The 20,752-nt window shown below is 48.5% G+C and overlaps 1 protein-coding gene across 4 annotated transcripts in view; it reads left to right on the forward strand.

The window, feature by feature from the left end:
• The first annotated feature begins 3,137 nt into the window (after positions 1-3,137).
• TNPO3 (transportin 3) overlaps positions 3,138-20,752 on the forward strand; it is a 44,559-nt gene continuing 26,944 nt past the window's right edge. Inside the window, exons 1-4 of one of the 4 annotated variants that reach the window (XM_080391287.1) lie at positions 3,138-3,485; positions 3,959-4,075; positions 19,037-19,237; positions 20,143-20,216. In XM_080391287.1, coding sequence (XP_080247413.1) covers positions 3,153-3,485; positions 3,959-4,075; positions 19,037-19,237; positions 20,143-20,216 — 725 coding nt within the window. In that variant the 5' untranslated portion in view covers positions 3,138-3,152. Of the gene's footprint in view, positions 3,690-3,958; positions 4,076-10,318; positions 10,542-19,036; positions 19,238-20,142; positions 20,217-20,752 lie in introns of those variants that run through there. The other 3 variants (XM_080391285.1, XM_080391286.1, XM_080391288.1) reach the window with 3 other exon arrangements.

Raw genomic sequence — 20,752 nt, forward strand, 5'->3', positions numbered from 1 at the left:
GATGATTAGCCTGGACAGTTTGTCCAACAGACAACAGATGATCATCATTTATACCTGAAGTTGAGGTTATACCATGGTTGCCATCAAAAGCTTTCCAGATCAGACGATGAAGAACAGTCATAGTCTACCAGTTGCCTAAAGGAGTGGTCACACTGTCAAGGTGACGTTGCCACCTGTGATATGGGAAAATGACATATTTCACATGTTGCCAGCCCACCATGATGCCGTCAGAGGTGGGGAGGGTGAGTGTGTTGCGTGGGAGATCAATATCGATGCTTTTGACATCCTTTGGACAAGGGATCTGCTTGGTGCTTCCACCTGGATCCCTGATCCATGCCCTCGACCTGTGTTGTCAGACCAAGCCATTGTGTCCCAGGTGTCCCCCTTGATCCAGTTACGGTGTGCCATGAGCATAAGCATCTTCTGGATTGTGCTGGGCTGTGGGATTCCCTGGGGAGTAGGAGCAGAGTCTCCCCATCTTTCAAGGATGGAGAATGAGGTCTGTATTTTAAGGGTCGATCTCCAGCGATGGGTCTGGTATCCAACAGGGAAGGAGCAAGCAGAGGTTTATGCCATGGAGACCACCACAGTGGGGAACCTTGTCACCCCAGGGTTGACCCAGATCATTTAGAAGCTAATGAGGCTTTACTGGGGAGCTTGTTTGCCACAATCTGTGTTGGCATCCTCCTTCTGTGAGTCCTCTACATAGGCTGAATGGTCTCCATGTATTGTTGGGTCACAGCCTGATGTTGTGAAATGTTGTGTATCAATAAACGAGGTGCCTTGCCATGAGTAACCATCCATCCCTGTCTTCAGAAGCTGCACTTCTGCAGGTGCACAGTCATAATGCACCCTGGGCTTTGGCCTTGCCAGGATCCCTACAAGCTCCTGCAAGTCCTGAAGAACCCAGGACCTGTAGGAGCTCCTTCTCATTGAAGGGTGACCTCAACTTGGGTGTCTGCTGAGAGGTGTGGGAGGGAATACACCACCAGCCATGTTACACCTGAAAATTAAACCATTTGGTTAGGTCTCCATCATTCACCTCCAGAGATGGATACCCTCTTCCCTTCCAGATGGGCTGGGATGTGGTTACACCTGCTCCAGAACTTACTGGAGGAATTCCCTCCCATTAAAATGCCATTTAGATGTTGATATATTTTCACCCCACCAGTTCTGGTGGGATTTGATTGGCTTATGGACAGGGGAATGAGTTTACTGGATAACAGCCCATCATTCTTCATCCTGAATAAGAGGAGTTATGGGCAGTGTGGCTTCAGGGCCAACACGACACTGTCCTGCACAAGTCACTTTTGGGCACAGCCTGCAACAGAAAGGCGGTAGACCCCTTGGTTGGTGTTTTATCCATGGAGACCCTGGGGTTTTGCATCTGAGGATTTGCCACCCAAGTGCTCAATGAACTTATGGTCTGGGATTTTAATATACTCATGCTTAATATATTTATATTATATAATAATTGGTGGGTGTCCCGTAGTTTCTGGGTGTGAGTAACTGGTTTGACTGGCCTGTCCCAAACCCTGTTCCTCCAGGAGACCCCATAAATGGCTCTGTTTTGGGGCTCACTCCTCTCTGTTGGGGTCTTTTTGTGCCAGATCACTTGGTTTTTAACAGAGGGGCTCTGGTTTCCTAACAGAGTTGGTATTTGTACTAAATCTGGGTCTGGATCAGCCCCACATCCATGTTTGGAGCTGGAGTGTGGGACTGGAGACAGCTCAGTCCTGGGAAAGCGGGATCTGGCTCACGGCGGGTCCCCAGTTGGATATTGGGGTCTGGATTTGACCCTTTCCCATCAATGCATCCAGCCAGAAATGCCAACAGCGGCAGAAGATGAGCCGGAGGGTTAAACCTTGGGTGCAGGCTGCTCTGTCCCGGACAGCAAAATCAGCAGGGCTGGTGATTTTGGCACCGTGCCAGCGGCTGGCTGGGCTGTCTCATGCAGAAATACCCAGCCCCAGTCCCCCTGTGGAGGCATGTGCCGGGGGGAACACACGAGGGAGGCAGGAAAAAAGCATCACCCCTAATTTCGGGTTTCTGCTTGCCCCCCATCGCTCGAGCCAAAGCTTCATCCCTGTGGGCAAGGGGATAAACCAGAGCCAAACCCCTTCCCACGGCACTTGGGGGTTGCATCCTGGCCACGGCGTGACCATGATGGGGATTCCAGGAGTGGGGCAGAGAGAAGCCCCCAGTCCTGTGCTGTTGTGGCAGCTCTTTTCCCGCTGTTCCACAGGTTTGGTGATCCTCCCAACTCTGGGTATTCAGAGAGGGGTCAAAAAAAGGTCTGGATTACCCCAAAAGTGACCCTGTCTGATGGAAGTTCTCATCTCTTTGACCATGGGAGGTGACAGAGCTCTGTTCATGGGTGGGAGAGATCACGCTGACCCTTCCAGCTCTTGGCACTGCCGGAGCATCCTGCCACGCTCCCATCTTCTTCCCTGGGGTCAGCCCCCTGCCCCCCCCCTGCCCTGTCTCATTATCTGTCCCCAGTTTTTGGTGGGAGAAGGGCTCCAGAGGGGCAGGTCTGGTGGGTCAGCCCCTTTCCTAAAAAAAACAAGAGAAGCCTCTGTGGGGCCGAGGCCACAAGAAGTGGGGACTGGGGCAGCCCTGTGGGGCTGGGGAGCTGGTGGGACTCTGTGGGAGGTCAGTGCAGGAGGGTGGTGACTTACCCCACAGGGAGACGGGGGCAACAAGGGGCTGGGAATGGAGGTAGGAAGGAGGACTGGGATCACCCTGGGCTGGGCTGTTGGGAGCAGTGGGAGTAATGGGGCACACTGAGCTGGGAAAAGGGGACTGGTAGGTGATGGGACCCTAGTGGGATGGAGTAATGGGACTGGAGGGCAATGGAACTCCGGTGGGTCGGGCTGATGGGACTGGGGTGGTGGTGGGAGGTGGGACCCCGGCAGGATGGAGTAAAGGGACTGGGGGGCAGTGGGACCCCAGTGGGCCAGGCTGATGAGGCTGGGGGGGGCAGCGGGGCTCCCCCAGACCAGGTTATGGAGACAAGGGTGACTTGTTCCCACACGCCCAGGGCACCAGGAGCAGGCGGGGGGGTTACGGGCCCGGGGCTGCGGCAGGACCCCCCCGGCCGAGCTGAGTGGAGCAGCTGGGAGGCCGATGGCCGCCCACGGGCCGGGCCGATGGCGGGGGGGGGGGAGGCGGGGGCGGGCTGTGGGCTCCTTCCCGCCGCGCCGGGCGCGTCCCTTCCGCGTGGGGCCGGGCGCACCCGGGCCGCTTTGCCCGACGCACCCCCGGAAGCCCGGCAGCGGGCCTGCTGCGGGCGGGGCCGGCGGAGCCGCTCCGTGCCGGGGGGAGAGGCGGGGGGCGGCAGAGTTGAGCGGGGCCGGGGCGGAACGGAACAGCACGGAGCGGTGCGGAGCGGGGCGAGGAGGAACAGAAAGGGAGCGGAACGGAAGGGAGCGGGCGCGTGTTTCCGAGGGGAGCCCGCTGGGCGGTTGCACCGCCCTGTCCCGGTACCGGAGCGCGCAGGGCGAGGAGATGGCGGCGGGTGGCAGCGGCGGGTGGCGCTGAGGGGCGGCGGCAGAGCAGCTATGGAGGGCGGCGGGGGCAAGCCCAGCCTGCAGGTGGTTTACCAGGCCGTGCAGGCGCTCTACCACGACCCCGATCCTAGCGGCAAGGAGCGGGCGAGCTGCTGGTTGGGCGAGCTCCAGAGATCGGTGAGGCCTGGTGGGGAGCGGGGCGGGGGGGCACGGCCGGGGGTGGGGAGGGGGCGCAGTCCCGGTGGCTCCCCGCCCCGGGGGGCGCCGACCGGCCGCGTCTCCTCGGTGCCCAGTGGGGGGGCCCGGCCCCGCGACGGGCCGCTCCCTGGGGCTCCATCGGCGGCGGCGGGGGGGTTGTTGGGGTAAGGCCGCCCTCCCCGCGGCTCTGGGGAGCCCCGGGCCCGGCCTTTGTCAGCTCTCTCCGCGGCTTTTCTTTTTAATAACAGGAAGGACGGGCTGACATGTTTGGCACAGCCCTCACGGAGGCTGGGAAAGAGGAAGCGGCGCCGGGAGGTGTCGGGGAAAAATGTGCAGCTCGCCCCGGCCTCCTCCCGCCGCCTGAGGTGAGGAGCCGGCGGGCATCCCGCGCCAGGCCCGGGGGCAGCATCGCTCTCCTGGCCCGCTGCCGGCGGGAGGGAGCCGAAAGCGTGGAGGGCAACTGTGATGGAGCCAAAGCCCTGTTCCTCATCTCTGGGGTCTGTAAAAGATGGATGGCGAGCTCTTTCTCCCCAAACTTTAGCCTTAAGGCTAAATTTGGGAGTCAGTGTGTGTTTTCCCACCTTGCATTGTCCTGGTGGAAACAGATTTGTTCCCTCTCAGTTGTAAAGCTGGGGCTGACTTTGTTTTGTCTCCTCTCCAAACCCTGTTGTTTCTCCTTGTTATCTTTTGTACTGATGCATCAATCCCTGTGCAGCTCTGGTGCCCTTTGTGGCATTGTGGGGCATAGTTTTCCTCCTTTGCTCTTCCCCCAAAATCTTTGGTGGCTGCTGATGCCTTCCTGGGAGAAGTCTGGTTAGTTTTCTCTCTCATGTTAGGACTTCTGGAGGAGTGAGCCTCCTGCCTCCCTCGGTGGGCCATTTATCTCAAAGCCTGAATCCTGTGGAGCAGAGCAGAGAGTTCCTCTCCTCAGCTCTCTCACCACCCTCCCAAGCAGGTTTCACAGAGCTCCGTTCAGGTCTTTCAGTTTCCCACCGGCTGGTAAATCTTTAGACCGTTTGTTACCACAAACTCACATTTTTCGCCCCTTTGTTTGTAATGTACTTGAGCACACTGCACAGGGTTACATCCAACTGTGAGATTTTGCAGCAGCATTTGTTTCCGCAACAATTCTGCTAAGCAAGGAAAAACCTGTCAGTTGTGTGTCTGTATTTAGACAGCCACATTCCTCATTTGCCCCCCTCAGGAAGGGGACTTTGCTGTTCAGGAGGCACATGTGGAGAATTTGGGTCCATGAAGTGGCTCAACACTGATCGGTGCTGGGTCCAAGCCTTCAGTGGATCAGGGCACTACCAGCTGTGGTTATGCCCCTACAAAGACCTCATTTCAGTTTAAAGAGAGCGATTATTATTTCCGAGATTATTCTTGACCCAATTCTGTGGTCACAGTGGTGGGTGCTCCATGTTTACTGGCTGAGGCCTCTGGGCTGCCAGGTCTCTGTCTGAGCGGGCCAGGAGTTAATGGTGCCACAATTACTTTGGATCCTTTGGTGGGGTAGATAAGCGTTTTGCAATGTGCTTAGAGGAGTTCCTGGTCAGCATTTGGGGCAGAGTGGAAAAACAGGGATGGGCAAAGGATGCAACAGGATGAAGAAGATGGATTTCATCTGTTATCAGTGCTGGGACGGGAGGCTGAAGATGGTTTCTCTGCATTAGAGGTCTGCAGGCTGCACTCTGGCTGCCCACACTTACTATAAACTGCCCCATCGAGAGGAGAGCTCAAAGTATTTGGGCTTTTATTTTTTAATATCCTGACCACCTGTAAGGATGGGATGTCTTTGTCTTTGGGAAGTCTTGGCGTTTGTTTTACTCCACTGTGGTTTCTTTGGGCTCTTACCTGTGTTGTCCAGGTTGTTTTTAATCTAAATCATGGGTGTCCTTACGTGGTTTTAGCCTTTGTGTTCCTATAAGGCTTCTCTCTGCGCTGCTCCCCTTGACTGGCTCTGGCTGTTGTCCAGTCTGGTGGCTGAACAGTTTCTCTGCACGGCTGCTTTTGTCCTGCCTTGCAGATAAGCGTGTGTGAAGCACCTCAGCTCTAGTACCAGTAAACAAAGGGGATCCCTGTGCTTTTCAGAGAGGAATATCTCTCCGATCTCTTCTCAAGAGAAATGCCTTCAGAAATCCCTTTTCAGCTCTGGACTGACTGTTGTATGTACAAGGGTGTTTTAAACACAAGCGGTGAGCCACCTGGACTCCAGGTTGACAGCATTTCTACTTCTTGCTTTTTATTTATGCTTATTTGGCCTGATCCTTTCAGAGATTTATTTGCTGCATCCAAGGATTAATTCCAGTTGGTTTTCAGACTTTCAGGTGTTGTGGGGCACAGCCTGATTTCATTCAGTGTGTTCAGCTTGTTTAAACTATTCTTTACTGAATTTATTTCAACTTTCAGATGCAAGCCAGAGGAATGTGAGTACTTTTGATAGCATTAACATAACAGATAACAAATTTGACTTACTCAAGGCCTTGGGCTGTCCAGTCCCCCCATTCTCACTGAGAGAAGATAACTGCTCGGATGGGTGATGTTGCCAGGTGTCAGCATGTGTGATCTTAACCCTGTGGTACGTGGGAGCCCACAGCCACCGTGGAGTACGAGCATGCCCCAGTCATGGTAAAACTGCCTGGTAGTTTTACTGCTGTGTACAGGGATGATGATATGCTGCTTCTTAGCAACTTCACACTGCAGGTACGACGTTGTCTGATCCCTGTGCCTAAATGAAAGCTTGTGATATAAGTATTGTGTGTAATTGAGAGTCTAAAGCTGCAGGTAGCTGATGGCTGAGGTCTGATTTAACATCATTTTTCATAAAGAGTGTAACAGAAGCTTTGGCTGCTTCTTTATGAGACTGGGGGAATTGTGCTTAACAAGCAGTGCTAGCTCCGTGCCTGTCACTGGTGTTGCGTGCTCAGCATGGCGAGGTGCTGCAGGATTAGTGCTGCCTGTGGCAAAGCAGAGCTTCAAAGCTGGAAACTCTTCTTGTGCATGTTGTGGAGTATGGTAAGATGATTTGGGATATGCTGGCAAGGAGTTTGCTGATGAATGGTTGCAGGACGTTCACTGGAGCAAGTGCCTGGAAGGTGTGTTGGAAAGTAAAGGTCTTTCTGCTTATTTTTCTTGTGCAAAGAGATGAAACTTAGATGTTTAAGTAGCAGCATTCTTCAGGAAGCTTATGAAGGCAAACGTAACTCGCAGCCTTAGCTGTACCAGGAACTAGCTGGCTTCCTTTCAGATTGAAAGCCATTCCTGAAATTAAGTCCTCTCCTCCTAATACAACTCATGAGCCGTTGCACCAGGCACCACTGAAGATGCAAGTACTCTTATTATACCTATATTTTATACAATTATATAGAGTTTATAAATACATAATACGGAGGTTATTCTGCCACCCTCCATCCTTAGGGATCTGTGTCCTCCCTCCCCTTGCAGGGAGGGAGCTAAGGCAGCAGCGGGCACATGTCCTTCCCGTAGCTGCAGCGAGCAGTGTGGCAGAAGCCTGCTCGTGGGACTGTAGCTTTTAGGGGAAGACTGAAAATAAAAACTCCTTTGCCGTTTTTCTGCACCGGTCATCCCATCTCTCTCTTTAACGACATGCTGCTGAGATGTGGTGTGCAAGGCATCAGCTTTATGGAACATACAACCTCAGTGATGAGCTTCAAGTGAGGATTTTGTGCCCAGAGGTTGACATAAAAATGTAAAAGCAGAGTGTGTGGTGGGTTTTGGTGCTGACTTCTCTAGGTGGGTTGATAAGGAAAATGACTGCTGCTCCAACTGCTTGCTGACTGTCAACAGTGACAAGCCAAAGGCTTGGAGTGTCATCCGCCGATCCTCAAGCAGTGGCTGTACTGGCCAAACACTTGCTTATCATTCCTGTTTTATAAATAAGGTCTCCTTGTATCTCAAGCTGGATCAAGTCTGGATTTAATAACCTGAAGGTCCTTTCTGTGGGCTGTCTTCTGTTCACAAACCATCTCTGTTCAAATGACTTAAAATTTCTTAAATATTCCTTGCCAGCCAGAATAGCGCTTGATTAGATGCAATTTGTTCCTGTTTGATACTTGAGCAGTTCGGTCTCAATTGGTTCTGCACCATTGGCCTCTGGTGGGATGGGCTGGTGGGACTGGGTTGCTGCTATTTTTTTGCATTTCTGGAGTTGTGGTATTGTCTTAAGATCTGGCTGTTTGCCAGGATGGTTGTCACACGTTAAAGCCATTGTGGGGATGGGAATCTAAAGCTTAAATGTTAGTTTGTGTGTGCCTGAATCACTATGCAGTGCTGACAGGGTGCTTCTGAGAGGTGTCGGTAAGATTGTTGGTAGCGATTGGCTTGGGTGGTTCAGATTTGTCCATCTCTTCCCTCTGCAGCATCGTTTCTTGCCTGTTAACTGCTAATTATTTCAGGGGAATGAGGCATGCTCTTAACAGAGTATCTTGAAGAGTAGTTGTGAGCTTGCCTGTGTCTTGTACAGCACTGAAGAGCTCAGCTGTAGAACTGTACAACTTTACCTAAATCGCAGAATTTGAGGATCATTCAACCGACAAACCTATGCTGTATGTTTGGAGTTGCATAAAGGCTAATTCCAGAGTAGTTGGGAGTTTCTTTAATGCAGAAGAGTCGGACCAAATGTAGGTATTAAACTTGTTTCAAATGTGTTCAGCTTTCTGATCCTGCTTTCTTAAGTGTTTCATCATTAGCTTGTCTTTGGAGTGGAGGGTTCATGAAATGTGCAGTGCAGATAAGCAGCTGCAAGCTGGTGTGTTGGATTTTTTTTTGGTGTGGATTAAGTGTAGGTTGGTTTGTGATTTAACGTTGATTTATTAAGTGCTTTCTAGGAGGTGGAAATTATATGTGGCTCGTAGCCAGACAGGGTTCATTTAAGTGACTAATTCTGATGTAGTTTTCCTTTGATCTGTCCCTAAAGTTAATTTAGTGATAATATTGGGTAGAATTATAACCCCTAATTAAAATAATAAAAAAAAAGCCAACAAAACACCTTTTACCAATTGAAGCATGCTGGAAATTATTTTGGTATTCTTTCCCAAATCATTTTAAGGGAAATAAAATCTCACTCCCCTTGCACCCCATGCTCAGTGCTGCTTGTGTGGAGAGGAACCCACAAAATGCACTATAAACAGATCATTTCTTCAAGGAGGCGAAGAAAGGAAGGCACAGTCTGGCTTCCCTCTTGTTTGCACACACTGTTTAAAGCTTTTTCATTTTAGGGTGATGAGAAGTCAATGTAAAGTCCCCACGTCATGCTGCAGCCAAGAGGTCAAGGGAACCTTTGGGTGCCATTTGGCTACAGCATCCAAGATGGCCAGCTTTTACTGCCCCCTCCTGAGTTACTCAAAGGTGTAAAAACCAGATTCATTTGATGTCTTGAATGGCCAAAATTTGGTGTGGCCACGTTGCTCTTCCTTTATATGTGCTTGTGGCTTGGTGCTGTCTGTCGCTTTGAGACTGGCATGGGCTGGCGTTGTCCAATCAATAGGGACCTTTTGTCCTGCCAAAATCCATGTGTGACCCTGGCAGTTCTGCACTGCTCTGCCCCACTGTGCACTCCCTCCTGCTGCTGTGTGGCACAGGCACAGTGCAGGAGATGTATTTGAGCTGCTTGTGGGCCACATAGCTTGAGAGCATCAGGCTTATCGCTCTTCTAAACACCAAAATAACTTTCCTCCTTCCCTGCCTGAAATAACATCACAGGATCGTGGGAAGGGTCACCTTTGAGGGTCTCCATCCACCCTACTGCTCAGAGAAGGCTTCAAGCTTAGATCTGGTCCTGTGGCAATGATGGTATGGCCATCGCTCAAACCATCCTGGTCAACAAGGCTTTAGCTTGACCCAAAATTTGTGTTTCATATTGCCAGCAAACCAGTATAAATGAGAAATTCCCAGATTCGCAAGAATGCTTGTCGCTGGTTACCCCAGTAACCGAGTACTCAAGGACAGGGTTACTGGTCTTCATCTCATGGGTTTTTTTGGTCTATTGGGGCATTTGGCCAGTTGTACTGGGCCATCATGCATGAGTGGCTGCTGCAGAGGCATGCCTGGAAGTTCATTTTGGCACATGCAAAGGAAGCACAGATTTACAAGCATTGTTCCGGAGGTGATCTGCTTGTTTGGAGAGCAGTGCTTGCAATGTGGATGCCCTCACCAGAGCTGGAGAGAACCTTGCCTCCAGCAGCCTGCTTGAGCCATTGATGGATTTTTGAGAGGTGATGGTATCTTGACAGAGCTTTGGAAGAGAATCTGTGTGCCAGCACACTAAAAGGAGATCTTAATGATCTTTTGTAGAAGGGGCTGTGTTCATTCCCCACTCACTGAGATGCTCCAGACTGCAGGGTTGTGTTTGGCCCAGGTCCTCTAGTGATGTTAGTTCTGAGTTTTTGAAGCGTTCAATATCTGTCAAGAAATCGGGCCATATGTGGCCAAAAGCAATGGGTAGAAAAGGCTGCAGAAGCAAGAATGATGTCTTCTGCACTGATAGTCCAGAAGGCACAAGTTTTCTGACCAACCAAGCACCCTCCTATGATAAGGTAGTTGGTGTGGTGGATGGGGAGAGCAGTGGATGTCCTGTTCCTTGATGTTTAACAAGGCTTTCAATGCAGTGTCTTACAGTGTTCCTGTAATCGAACTGGAGAGAGATGGACCTGATGGTTGGGAAACTCTCCCAATCACAGGGCTCAAACAGGAGTGGTCATTGACCTGAAGTCCAGCTGGTGGCCGGTTACGAGTGGCATTCCCAAAGGATCGATAGTAGCATGGATGCTGCTGAATGTTAATCACCTGGATGATAGGACAGATGCATCCTCAGTAAGTTCACGGATGATGCCAAGCTGGAGGAGTAGTTGATACTCTGGAGGCAGGGCTGCTCTTCCAAGGGACCTTGATGGGTGGAGGAATGGGCTTATGGGGACCTCAGGCAGTTCAGCAAAGGCCAATTCAAAGTCCATTCCCTGGGATGTGAAACCTCCCCTTGGGATGAGTGGCTGGAAAGCAATGTTGTGGTTTGGGGTTTAGGAGACCAAGTTGTCCTTGGGCTGCATTAGGATGGATAAATCCTGGAACGAAGACCAGGGTTGAGGAGGTCTCCATCCTTGGAGACATACTCAACTGCCCTGAATGGGCTTGACTTAAATTGCTTCTGCTTTGATTAGAGGGTCTGACCAGCGACCTCCAGGTTTGCTGCTTTGTTATTCTGTGATTCTGAGTTTTAGGTTTTTCAGCTGTCTTCTCAGAGCCTTCCTTACTACGATGTAAATCTTCCATGGTAAAGATTGCCTATGGCAGCAGTTGAATTCTTTCAAGGAAGGGGCATGAGATTATAAATTGGGGAAAAAATGCAAGTTAAACATGTTGGTGGAAGTTCAGAAGGAAATGCTGCCTCTGCGGCAAGGTTTTACCAAAGGATCCACTACATACTTCCCTTTTGAGCTGGAAGCTCTTCATTCTCACGGCACCTACGAACTCGTAATTCATCTTCGTGCTGTTTTGGTACCCATCTCTTAGACTGGCGTTGAATAGGCCCATTCCTTCCTTCACTTTGGTGTGTGGAAAAGGAGAGAAATTTCAGGGATTGTAGCTGGGCTCCCATCGTGGTGCAGCCACATCTCCAGCACACAAGCTGCCATCTGTTTTCTCAATAACAAACATAAGTCTGGCTGGCAGGCTGTCCACTGGAAGATGCTTACCTTGACTGGCCCTCTGAAGTCATCTTCAAAGTCTTGTGGAGCAGAAGACTTGACTTTGAATGCACTGTCTTTGCCTAAGGCTTGCTTGAGCTCAGTGCATGAAGTCCATTAGAACTGTCCTTCAAAAGCCTGGACGAGACCCTGGGGAGAGGCTGCTCAATAGCTGAGAGGGTTTGCCAGCTGGCTTGGCTGGTGAATTATGACCTTGGGCATATCATACTTTGGAGGTACCACTTGACCGAAGAGTGGAAACAGACAGCTCTTTGTTGGAAGGCTGGGGTGTAAGAGAAACACTTCATGGCTGCCTTTCAAGCGTGAAGCCTCCCCTGTTCTCACAGCTTTATGGCTCAAGCCAGCCTTTGTCTGAAAAGGATTTATAAAATTTAAGGCTGTGTTAGGAGCTCCTCTGGCTGGTGCTTCAGCTTCCGTATAGCTGGAAGATTTGTTCTGCCAGTAACTCTTCCACTAGCTGAGATTGAATAGACTGGATGTTCCTTTTTCCCAAGCTGGTTTCTTGAGAAGGACTTACTTGTCATTGAAGGTTTCTGGCTGGGATGGGTGAAGTTGAGCTGTCATGAACTCCCTCCAGCATCGGCACCCGATGTAATACAGCTCTGAATCCCTCCCTCTTGCTCATGGTCTCCTGCTTTGTACTAGGAGGTTACATTATGGTGGTGACCACCTAGTTCTAAACTGAATTTGGAGCTTAGGGAACATCCACAGCTGCTTAGAGCCATCTGCATGTCCTTTGCTTAGATGTGCATAGCCAAACTCCATGTCTCGAGTCTTTTGGTGCCTCTTGTTCTGCACTGAAGGGACACAGTGAGCACTTCTGTAGGATACTCATCTGTGTTCAGCCTCGGGCTGATCAAAGCCAAGTGCAGATTTTCAAGGATGCTTCCTACCATGCTTCATTAAATGAGAGTAGCTCTCAAGATGTCTAGGCAATTCTTTGTCTCTTTGTCCAGTCCTCATCTTTCAAAATATGTGGTGCCTGTTTCACTGCCCTCTCTCCATCTCCAGGGTCTAATCAGCTGAACTGAAGCTGCTTCTGCTAGTTAGTGGGTCAGGTGGAGGAGTAGGTGGTAGGAACTGGCTGCATCCCTCAGGAACTGTAACTTTATATAGTACTGGGGCCAGAAGGTGATACAGTGCCAGCAAGAGGTCTTCCTACATGGGTTCAAGAACAGCTTGAGCTGTCCACAAGGAAGGAAACAATCCCTTTTCTTCTGGAGATTTCTGGTGTGGACCTGCCATGGGACTGGAGCTGGGGAGGTGGTTCTGCACCAAGGCTGGTAGATGTGTCCTCCTACCTAAAATCCTTCTGCTTCTCAGGCAGTGCATCCTCTTCTGAGCAGAAGAGGCAATGCTTCTTAACTTTGAGAGCCAATTATGGTTTCCAGCCTCCCATTCCTCCTAGCTGCAAAACGCGCAGGAACGACGCATCTTGCCAGCTTCATTTCCACCCAGCTCCAGGATTGAGGCTTTTTTCTTGCATCAAGGCTGTGTTTGTATAGGAGCTTGGGTGACATCATCTTGAGTGCTTCATGTGGGGGTATGGGGCTGGTTTTGTGGATGAGCTTTGTGAGGATGGAGCTGGGAGTCTTGACATAGGTGCGGATGGTTTGGGCATGGGGTACTCATTCTGCTCCATTGCATTTTTCTTTCCCCTCCCTTGAGTGAAGGTTTTTATTTATTTAAGACTTGCTACTCTTGGATCTTCATGAATCTTAAAGCTTCTGTAGACAGCTCCTGTCCAGCTGATGATCTCTGCCCTCTGGATGCCATTAGTGTGGTGGAACTCACTAGGCATTGGTCCTCTTTTCTTGCAGAAAAGTGATGGAACTGGAACAGTAAAATGATGAAAAATACACTGGATTTTTCTGCAAATGTTTTCAATTATAATTTTCTAAACACTACAAGTCATCTCTAAATGAGTGCCTTCTCATCTACCCATTTGTTAAAACTGAAATACAGCTCTTTTTTTTTTTGTGGGGATGGTTTTTTCTTTGTGTGAAGAAGGTCCCTAGGCTCGCCTTGTTTACATCTTTGTCTCTTCTCATTACAGCCATGTAAATACCCAACTCTTATTTCATCCCAGCAGTAAATGTCAAGCTGCAAATGCTCTGCACTTTGGTATGGGGTTTTGGTTTTTATCTGCCTCGAGAAGCCGGGTGCATCAAGACAAAGCCCTTTGGGTGGTAATCTTCAGAGCTCAGTGACAAGGACTTGAGCTGTCTTTCTGGTTTTTGCTTGTTCTTTTATTGCTTATTTTTAACATCAAAAGTACATTTTGAACTCCAGTATGAAGTTAGATAGATGGTAAAAGCAAATCTTACACATGTGAGCAAGACTATGTGCGGATAGATCCTAGGGGGACTGGAGGAAGCCAAACTTTAAGCCACAGACTCTTACGTACAGATGGGAATGGCAGCTCATGATTTGTTTATAACATCACAACAGCACTTGGCTCGTTCCTCCTTGGGAGCTTCAGTAGATCTCTGCAAAAGCACTTTTGCTTCTGACTGTAGAACAGCCTCAATTTTATATAAAAATCCTTTCATAAAGTAATAGCAGCATCATATCTGAGCTATTTATAATATGATAGCACATCATTTTCCTTCCCACAAGTGTCTGCTATCTGGAGGATGCTCTTAACTGGGGTTTTTTAGCGGTCTGGTGGTCAGTGCTAGAATTTAAACCCATTCTCTTCTAACATTCTGGAAATACTTTGTTGTCACGTGCCCAGAAAAAAATTCCATGAATAACATTAAATCTCCTGAGGTACTCAGCTGCTCTGTGGTTGTTGGTGAGATGTCTTCTTTGTAGTGAGATATAAGATTGGGTATTTGATAGCTGCAGTCACAGACTAAGAATTTTATTTATTTCCTAACCTGACATTTCTTTAATGTCTTCCTTACCTGTTCTGCTGCCGTATATATTTGTTTTTGCTAAATACTACTTCAGGGTGGCTTTTTTTCATGTATATATATTGATTGGCTGTCCAGGTAGTCATTGTTGGAGCTGCCTGAGGGCACGCAAGCCATCTTATTTCAGCTCTTGAATGCTTTGTACAATTTCTGAATATGCTGCAGTAATTTTGGGGCATACAAATAGCTTCTTTTAGTATCGTCAGTCATTAGTGATCACAAAACCATTAGTAATTTTGCTGTCTTTGTTGAATCAGTGACTTCCAGACGCTTAGATTGTTGCTTGTACAGCAGAGCTGGGCTCTCTGGCTTTGGTTTTGGCATGCTTTTTGGTAGGATCTCCTAACACACTTACTGTTGAGTCCCCGTTTCTGCCGCCTTGTACATAATTGTTCTATTCTAAATGCTGTGGAAAGTATGTGCCCATTAATTGAGTTGAGAAAGTTTTTAATACGAGTCTTAGAAGGTCTGGTGTGGTTCTAGCTATTGTAGTTGTTTAGTTGCTTAAGAAGGGCTTTTTATTTATTGCTAGCTTGGGAATTACCTGAAGAGTATAAATAAATCCGTAGGGACATTTCTGTCAGAAATACCTCCAAATTTTTCTTAATACCCGTTTTGAAGTTTTTACAGGCGATTTATATGCCAGCAATAGCTGGAGTTATTGGAGAAAGCTTATTTAACAGCCCATGGTCACAGAGGCAGCTGGGAAGGAAGGATCAAAGCCTGGTAACAGGAAAGGAGCTTGTCTGAAATGTGGCAGCTCCAAAAGGACTCTCCTTGACCATTGTGAACTCACCAAGTCTGGTGAGTACCTGCTGAAAGTGAGCCTGGCCAGCCATGTGTCCGTGGGCAGTCCTGGCCAGCTGTCCTCCAGCCTGTCACTGTGGCAAAGTTCAAAGATAAAAGCAATTCACAGCATCAGCCTGAGGTTGGAGATGAGGGATGGATTCAGCAGCTGCTGAGGCTGAGTGTAAGGCAATCACTGCGCTGCTTCTGGGGCTCTGTCTGTTGTGTTGGGGTGCCATTGTTTGCTTCAGTTTTTCAGAGTTGAGCTAAAAGGAGAAGGGGAGAAGAGATGGGAGAACACCAAAGTGCTGAGCATTTGGGGCTGGTCTGAGGATCCCTGACATACATTAGTCTTGTGTCTGGGTCCTTTTGGATTTGACAGTTGGCTCAGATACTATGTTATGGGCTAAAATGACTGTAAAAATATCTTGCAACAGAATTTCAGGGAGTAGATTCAGGAGCTGAGCCCTGTGCTAATATTGACTATAAAGAAATCAGAATTTTACTTTGACATATGCAAAAAATACTGTTTTTTTCACTGGGGATAAGATTGGATCATGCTGGCCTTGACCTGAAGTCTCAAACAGCCTGGTGGCTTGCTCGTGGCCTTGTATCTCCCTGCTGCGTGATGCTGCAGACCCCTGGGATGTGCCTGGCCACAGACCCAGGACATCTGGTTTCTTGAGCATCGGCTGGTGTTGCAGACCACCGCTGTTTCTGGGCACCCACCTTCCTGCAAGGGGTATATAAGTTTGGAAACATGATTATTTTTTCTTTCAAGGTGAATTTTTTTAGTCTTTGAACAGCAGAAGATTGACAAGGAGTGAGGAATCACGAGGAGGCTTCTCAAGTATATTAAAAAAGCAAAATTTGAATGTTGGTGTTGCTTTCCAGACAGGGACAGTGGGCTGCGTGCTTCTGCGCAGGGAGGAACAGAAGTGCCAAATTCATTTTATATTTGGGAAAATCCAGGCAATAAAGTCACATAATGCAATTCTATCTGGTGTAATACTGAAGGTGTGAAAGGAACTGAAGTTCCACAGAGGGGTTTTAATTACAGAAGCCAATAAGCTGGGATATGGGAGAGCTCGCTGAACTGGGATTTATCAGCATAACCACTGTGCCTGTTATTTCTTCTTGGCTGTGTGGTCTGTACCCGTTTTGCCAATGCAGGGTTCTATTTCGATAACACATGTGGCTCTTTACTCTGAAGGTATTAAATGCAGCTGGAAGACAAGGCTAGACAGATTGTATTTTTTTAAAGAATTGATATTTAGCCATTGGAACAACTGGCCAAAGGTTATAATTGAATCTCCTTTGTTAACCAGGCTGAAATGAGGACTAGAAGAATTGTTTTTTAGAAATGTAGAGGTTTTATTTTATGCTGGATTTAATTCAGGAAGGTCCTGTGGCTTAAAGGGTGTTGGAGATGAGGGCTGGAAAGCCCTCGCCTGATGGCATTGTTCAGGCTTGAAGATTCTTATCTGAAGTGCTGCTCCCAGGTTTCTAAATCAGTTGAATTTTGTAATTTGTTAACCATGCTAAACCAAAGAGCAGTAATCCTGCTCCATTATATAGACATCAGCTCATTTTTAATGCTGCTTTAGGTTCGTGAAATGCAGAAATTCCTAGTGTTTCAATTCAGTAAAATAAGACATCTGTCTTATTTTATTGTTCAGTGCTGGGTCAAGGGTAATGCCACGGTGCCCTTGTGCAGAGCGTGCTTGAAGTCTGAAAAACTAAAATATTGGAGACCATGCTGTGGGTTTTGTGTCAGCTCTGGTGCACCGGGGCTGTCTGACTGAGCTCTCCTTTGATTTCCAGAGGTGTTCACACAGGTAGCCTGCATAGGCTCATGGACCCAAACCAGATTTTCAAGAGAAAAACCCCCTTATTTCCATAATGGTTTATCAGCTGCTGTTGTTGCTTGGCTGAATCACAGGATCGTGCTGTGCTGGGCAGCCCAATTCAATGCTCGCCTTCCCTTGTAGGTAACGGAGGGTAAGCAGCAGACACATCCCAAGCGTAGGAGAAGTTTGTGACTGCAAAGGAATAGGGAAGGTGAATAGCTCAGATCTGCTTTTCCTTCTGGATGTTTCTTTCTGATAGAGTTAAGGGGATGTTTTTTTTCCTGGGATTTCTGTTCATTATGGCAGCTTCAAGTGCCTGAAGAACAGTAACATCTACATTTAGCAGTGGCCAGTATGCCCACTAGAATTTTTGTCTATAAGATGTTTTTTAAATGCCAGAAAAATAGAATCCTTTGTAATATATTTATTTAATTGTTCCCTTCAGTGTGCTGTAGCACATGGACAGACTTTAGTTAAAGTCCTCTTCTGTGGTGGTTGTGGGGTCCTGCCTCACTGGCTGTTAACACAAGGCTTTTGGGGAACTCCTTTTGCGGTGTGATGTTTGTCCATCTGAAATGTCAGTTGGAACTGTCTTTCATCTCTGCCAAATAAAAAAATTAGAAATATCCACCATCTTCCAGTCACATGACCCATTAGCCTTATTTTCTATCAGGAGATACCTTTTGGAGTCTAGCAGAGTGATTTTTATAGTTTATCAGATTATACTGATAGAAAATACAGTCTGAGGAGTGTTGGATCTGGTCATCCTGGAGTGCCCATGGCTTGTGTCTAGCTTCTTTAGGGGTGCAGGTCAGAGGAGGGTGCCAAGGCATTCAGTGTTAGTTGCATGCATGGGGTGAATTGTGTGTATTTATTAGTTTGAGCTTAAATATGCACAGAAATTCAGATTTCAAGTGTTTTGGAAAAATAAAACATTAATTTTATTTTTTAAGAAAAAAACCCAAATGCTCTTAATTAAACTAAAACATGTTGCAGATGTTTCAGGAAAGGAGGACCATTTTATTGATCGTCTGAGTCCTTTGAAGATCCCATTCCTTAACAGGAGACCTCACATCCAAGGGTTTCTTCCCAAGCCATGCTGATGTGCTCCAGCAGTGGCCCCACCGTCCCTTGGTGATGTTTGGTGACACTTGATAACCTAGCCAAGCTTTCCTTCCCTGACTGGCATCCTTTTCCCACCAAGCCCTGTACAGTAGATGCTTCAGCAGGTCTTAATGGTGCCTGGGGCTTGCCCCCAGGGCTGCCTGTTCCACCGTCTCAGCAAGGCAAGGGTGGCCTGCGGTCTATCCAGTGGTGCCTGCCTTTCCTCTGGCTCACCCAGTGCTCTCCTTGTAGCTTCTGGTCACACACAAAGGGCAAAGTCTTCAGTGTCCTACCAGCCAGTTGGCTGTTTGTTGCCTCTCTGAGGCTGGGCCAGGTGATGATTTGCCTTGTTGCTGGCTCTCCTCCAAGCTCTTCAGCACATCTATAGTCTGCTGCAGATTCACCGGTCCCAGTGTGTGCTCTTAGGTGGGTCCAGCAGCTTCAATCTTGCAATTACATATCGTTATTTTGATCTGGGGAGACCTTTATCCAATCCTCCTTTTTCCATTTGTCACTTGCTGGGCTCTCTCTGTTTTTACTGCTGTGTAATAGGTACGGCAATTAGCCCAAAAAAGCCTCTTTTGTTGCTCTGTACTGCAAGGGTGGTCATCAGATCCGCTTTCTGATCCTCTCTCCCAAATGGATTGTGGTAACTGAGGCCGTGAGCATCTCGGCCAATGTCAGGTCTGTGTTGGAAGCTGATCTGCTTGTTCAGCTCACGGGGTGGGTGTTACGGCCCCAGCACCTTCATTAGTCAGCTCTCACTGCTTGAGCCATGATAGCAGTGTGGCATGGACTCTCCTGGTGAAAATTCTGGGGGTATTTTAGGGGAGAGGATGTGTCTTCATCTAGGGGAATTTGAGCTTGCTCTTAAGCCTGCTGGTACCTACTGAGTTTGCTCTACATTCCCACGCCTGCTTGCTGACGGTGCTGTGCTTTGCCTGCAGGTCCACGCGTGGGAGATCTCTGACCAGTTGCTGCAGATCCGTCAGGATGTGGAGTCATGCTACTTCGCAGCACAGACCATGAAGATGAAGATACAGACTTCCTTCTACGAACTCCCCACGGATTCCCATGCTTCGTTACGGGACTCTTTGCTGTCCCACATCCAGAACTTGAAAGACCTGTCACCTGTCATTGTAACTCAGGTAGGTGCTGAGCAGAGAGGTGGAAGGAGCTGCTCGATAAATGTCTGTGAGAGAGAGAGTGGGTTGAGGCTGCTCTCAGCGGTAAAGTCTGGACTGTTCAGTCCTAACTTGCTGTTGAGAGCAGACTGGTAGCCAGGCTTGTGTCACAGCCCTGCTGGAGCTCTCCCTTACAGTAATTGCCAGCTTGGGGGAGGAAAAATTAGGTGCTGCAGGTGACAGCAGTGGTGACCAGTTCCAGCTTTTATCACCTCTGACTTTTTCTGAGACAAAGCCCTTAGTCTCCTTTGGTTGTTTTTCCTCCAGTGTGGAGAACAGAGGAGGTCAATGCCTGCAGCCAGCCCGTTCGTGTCTCCCAGTACAAAATTGTTTGCCCTCCTTCGTTATTTGGTTCCATTAGTTAAATTGATTACTTCATCCTCTTGCTTGCTGTTTGGAGGGGCTGAGAGGACGAACAGCTGTTCCTGGGGTTTTCCCTGTGCTCTGCAATGGAGACAAAATGTTGATCTGCCCAGCAGTGCCCTGAGTGACTGGGAGGATTTCTCCTGACGTGCTGGCATATTCTTGGAAGTCCATTTGTTCTTTATACAGCATTCCCATTATCCATACATTTCTGAGGGTGTCTGGCACTGCACACACTGAGGCAAGGTTGCTTGTTCAGCCCCTAAGTAGCCCAGCAGAGAACATCACCGCATTGAGGCGGTGGGCATTGTGCAGTTAACCACAGAGACTGCACACACAAACAGATACTGTGAATTAATATCCTGCCTCTGCAGGCTTGGGGTTACCTGCCAGCCCTGCTGAGCTCAGGTCTGACAGTCACAGCACCCTTTCTCCTGTGCTGTTGGGCAGGTTTCATCAACCACCACACTTAGCTCTGTTGTTTTTTCTTCCCCTTTCCCTTTCAGCTTGCTTTAGCAATAGCAGACCTTGCCCTGCAAATGGCTTCTTGGAAAGGCTGCGTACAAACACTGGTTGAAAAGTAAGTAATAGTTCATGTCATTAAACTCTAAATTGTTCTTTGAGTAAATGTCAAATGGGCAGACCTGCATGGTCCAAAAAGGCACGCAGCAGCAAACGGCCTGACAATAGGAAAGTTTTTCTTGATGAATAATTTAAACTGTCTTGGATCATGGCAGGGAGATGGGGTGGAGGGAGAGATGGGGCTGTCTGTGGCTGCCTGTAACAGGCTGTGCATGCTTCTGTGAACACAGCTCTCCGAGACTCAGCAATTTTCCTCATCCCTGTCTTTGTTATGTGACAGTCCCTTATCCCCTGCCAGCTTTAGCTGTAGCATAGGATTGAACAGTGAGGTTGAGCCACTGGGGTGTCCCACAGTGCTCGGTCAGCTGGTGCAGCGATGCCCAATTTCTGTGTGACAGCATTTTCACTGCCCTGTGTTTGCTGACATGGGATGCCACGTGCCATTGTACAGTGACGCTTTGTTTGGGCAGATCACCGTGCTAAGGTGCTCCTGTGGTATTTCTGTAGGAGGAGGAAACTTGGTTTGTTTGGGCA

This window comes from Falco punctatus (assembly GCF_963210335.1).
Source record: "Falco punctatus genome assembly, chromosome: 6".
Classification (NCBI taxonomy): Eukaryota; Metazoa; Chordata; class Aves; order Falconiformes; family Falconidae; genus Falco; species Falco punctatus.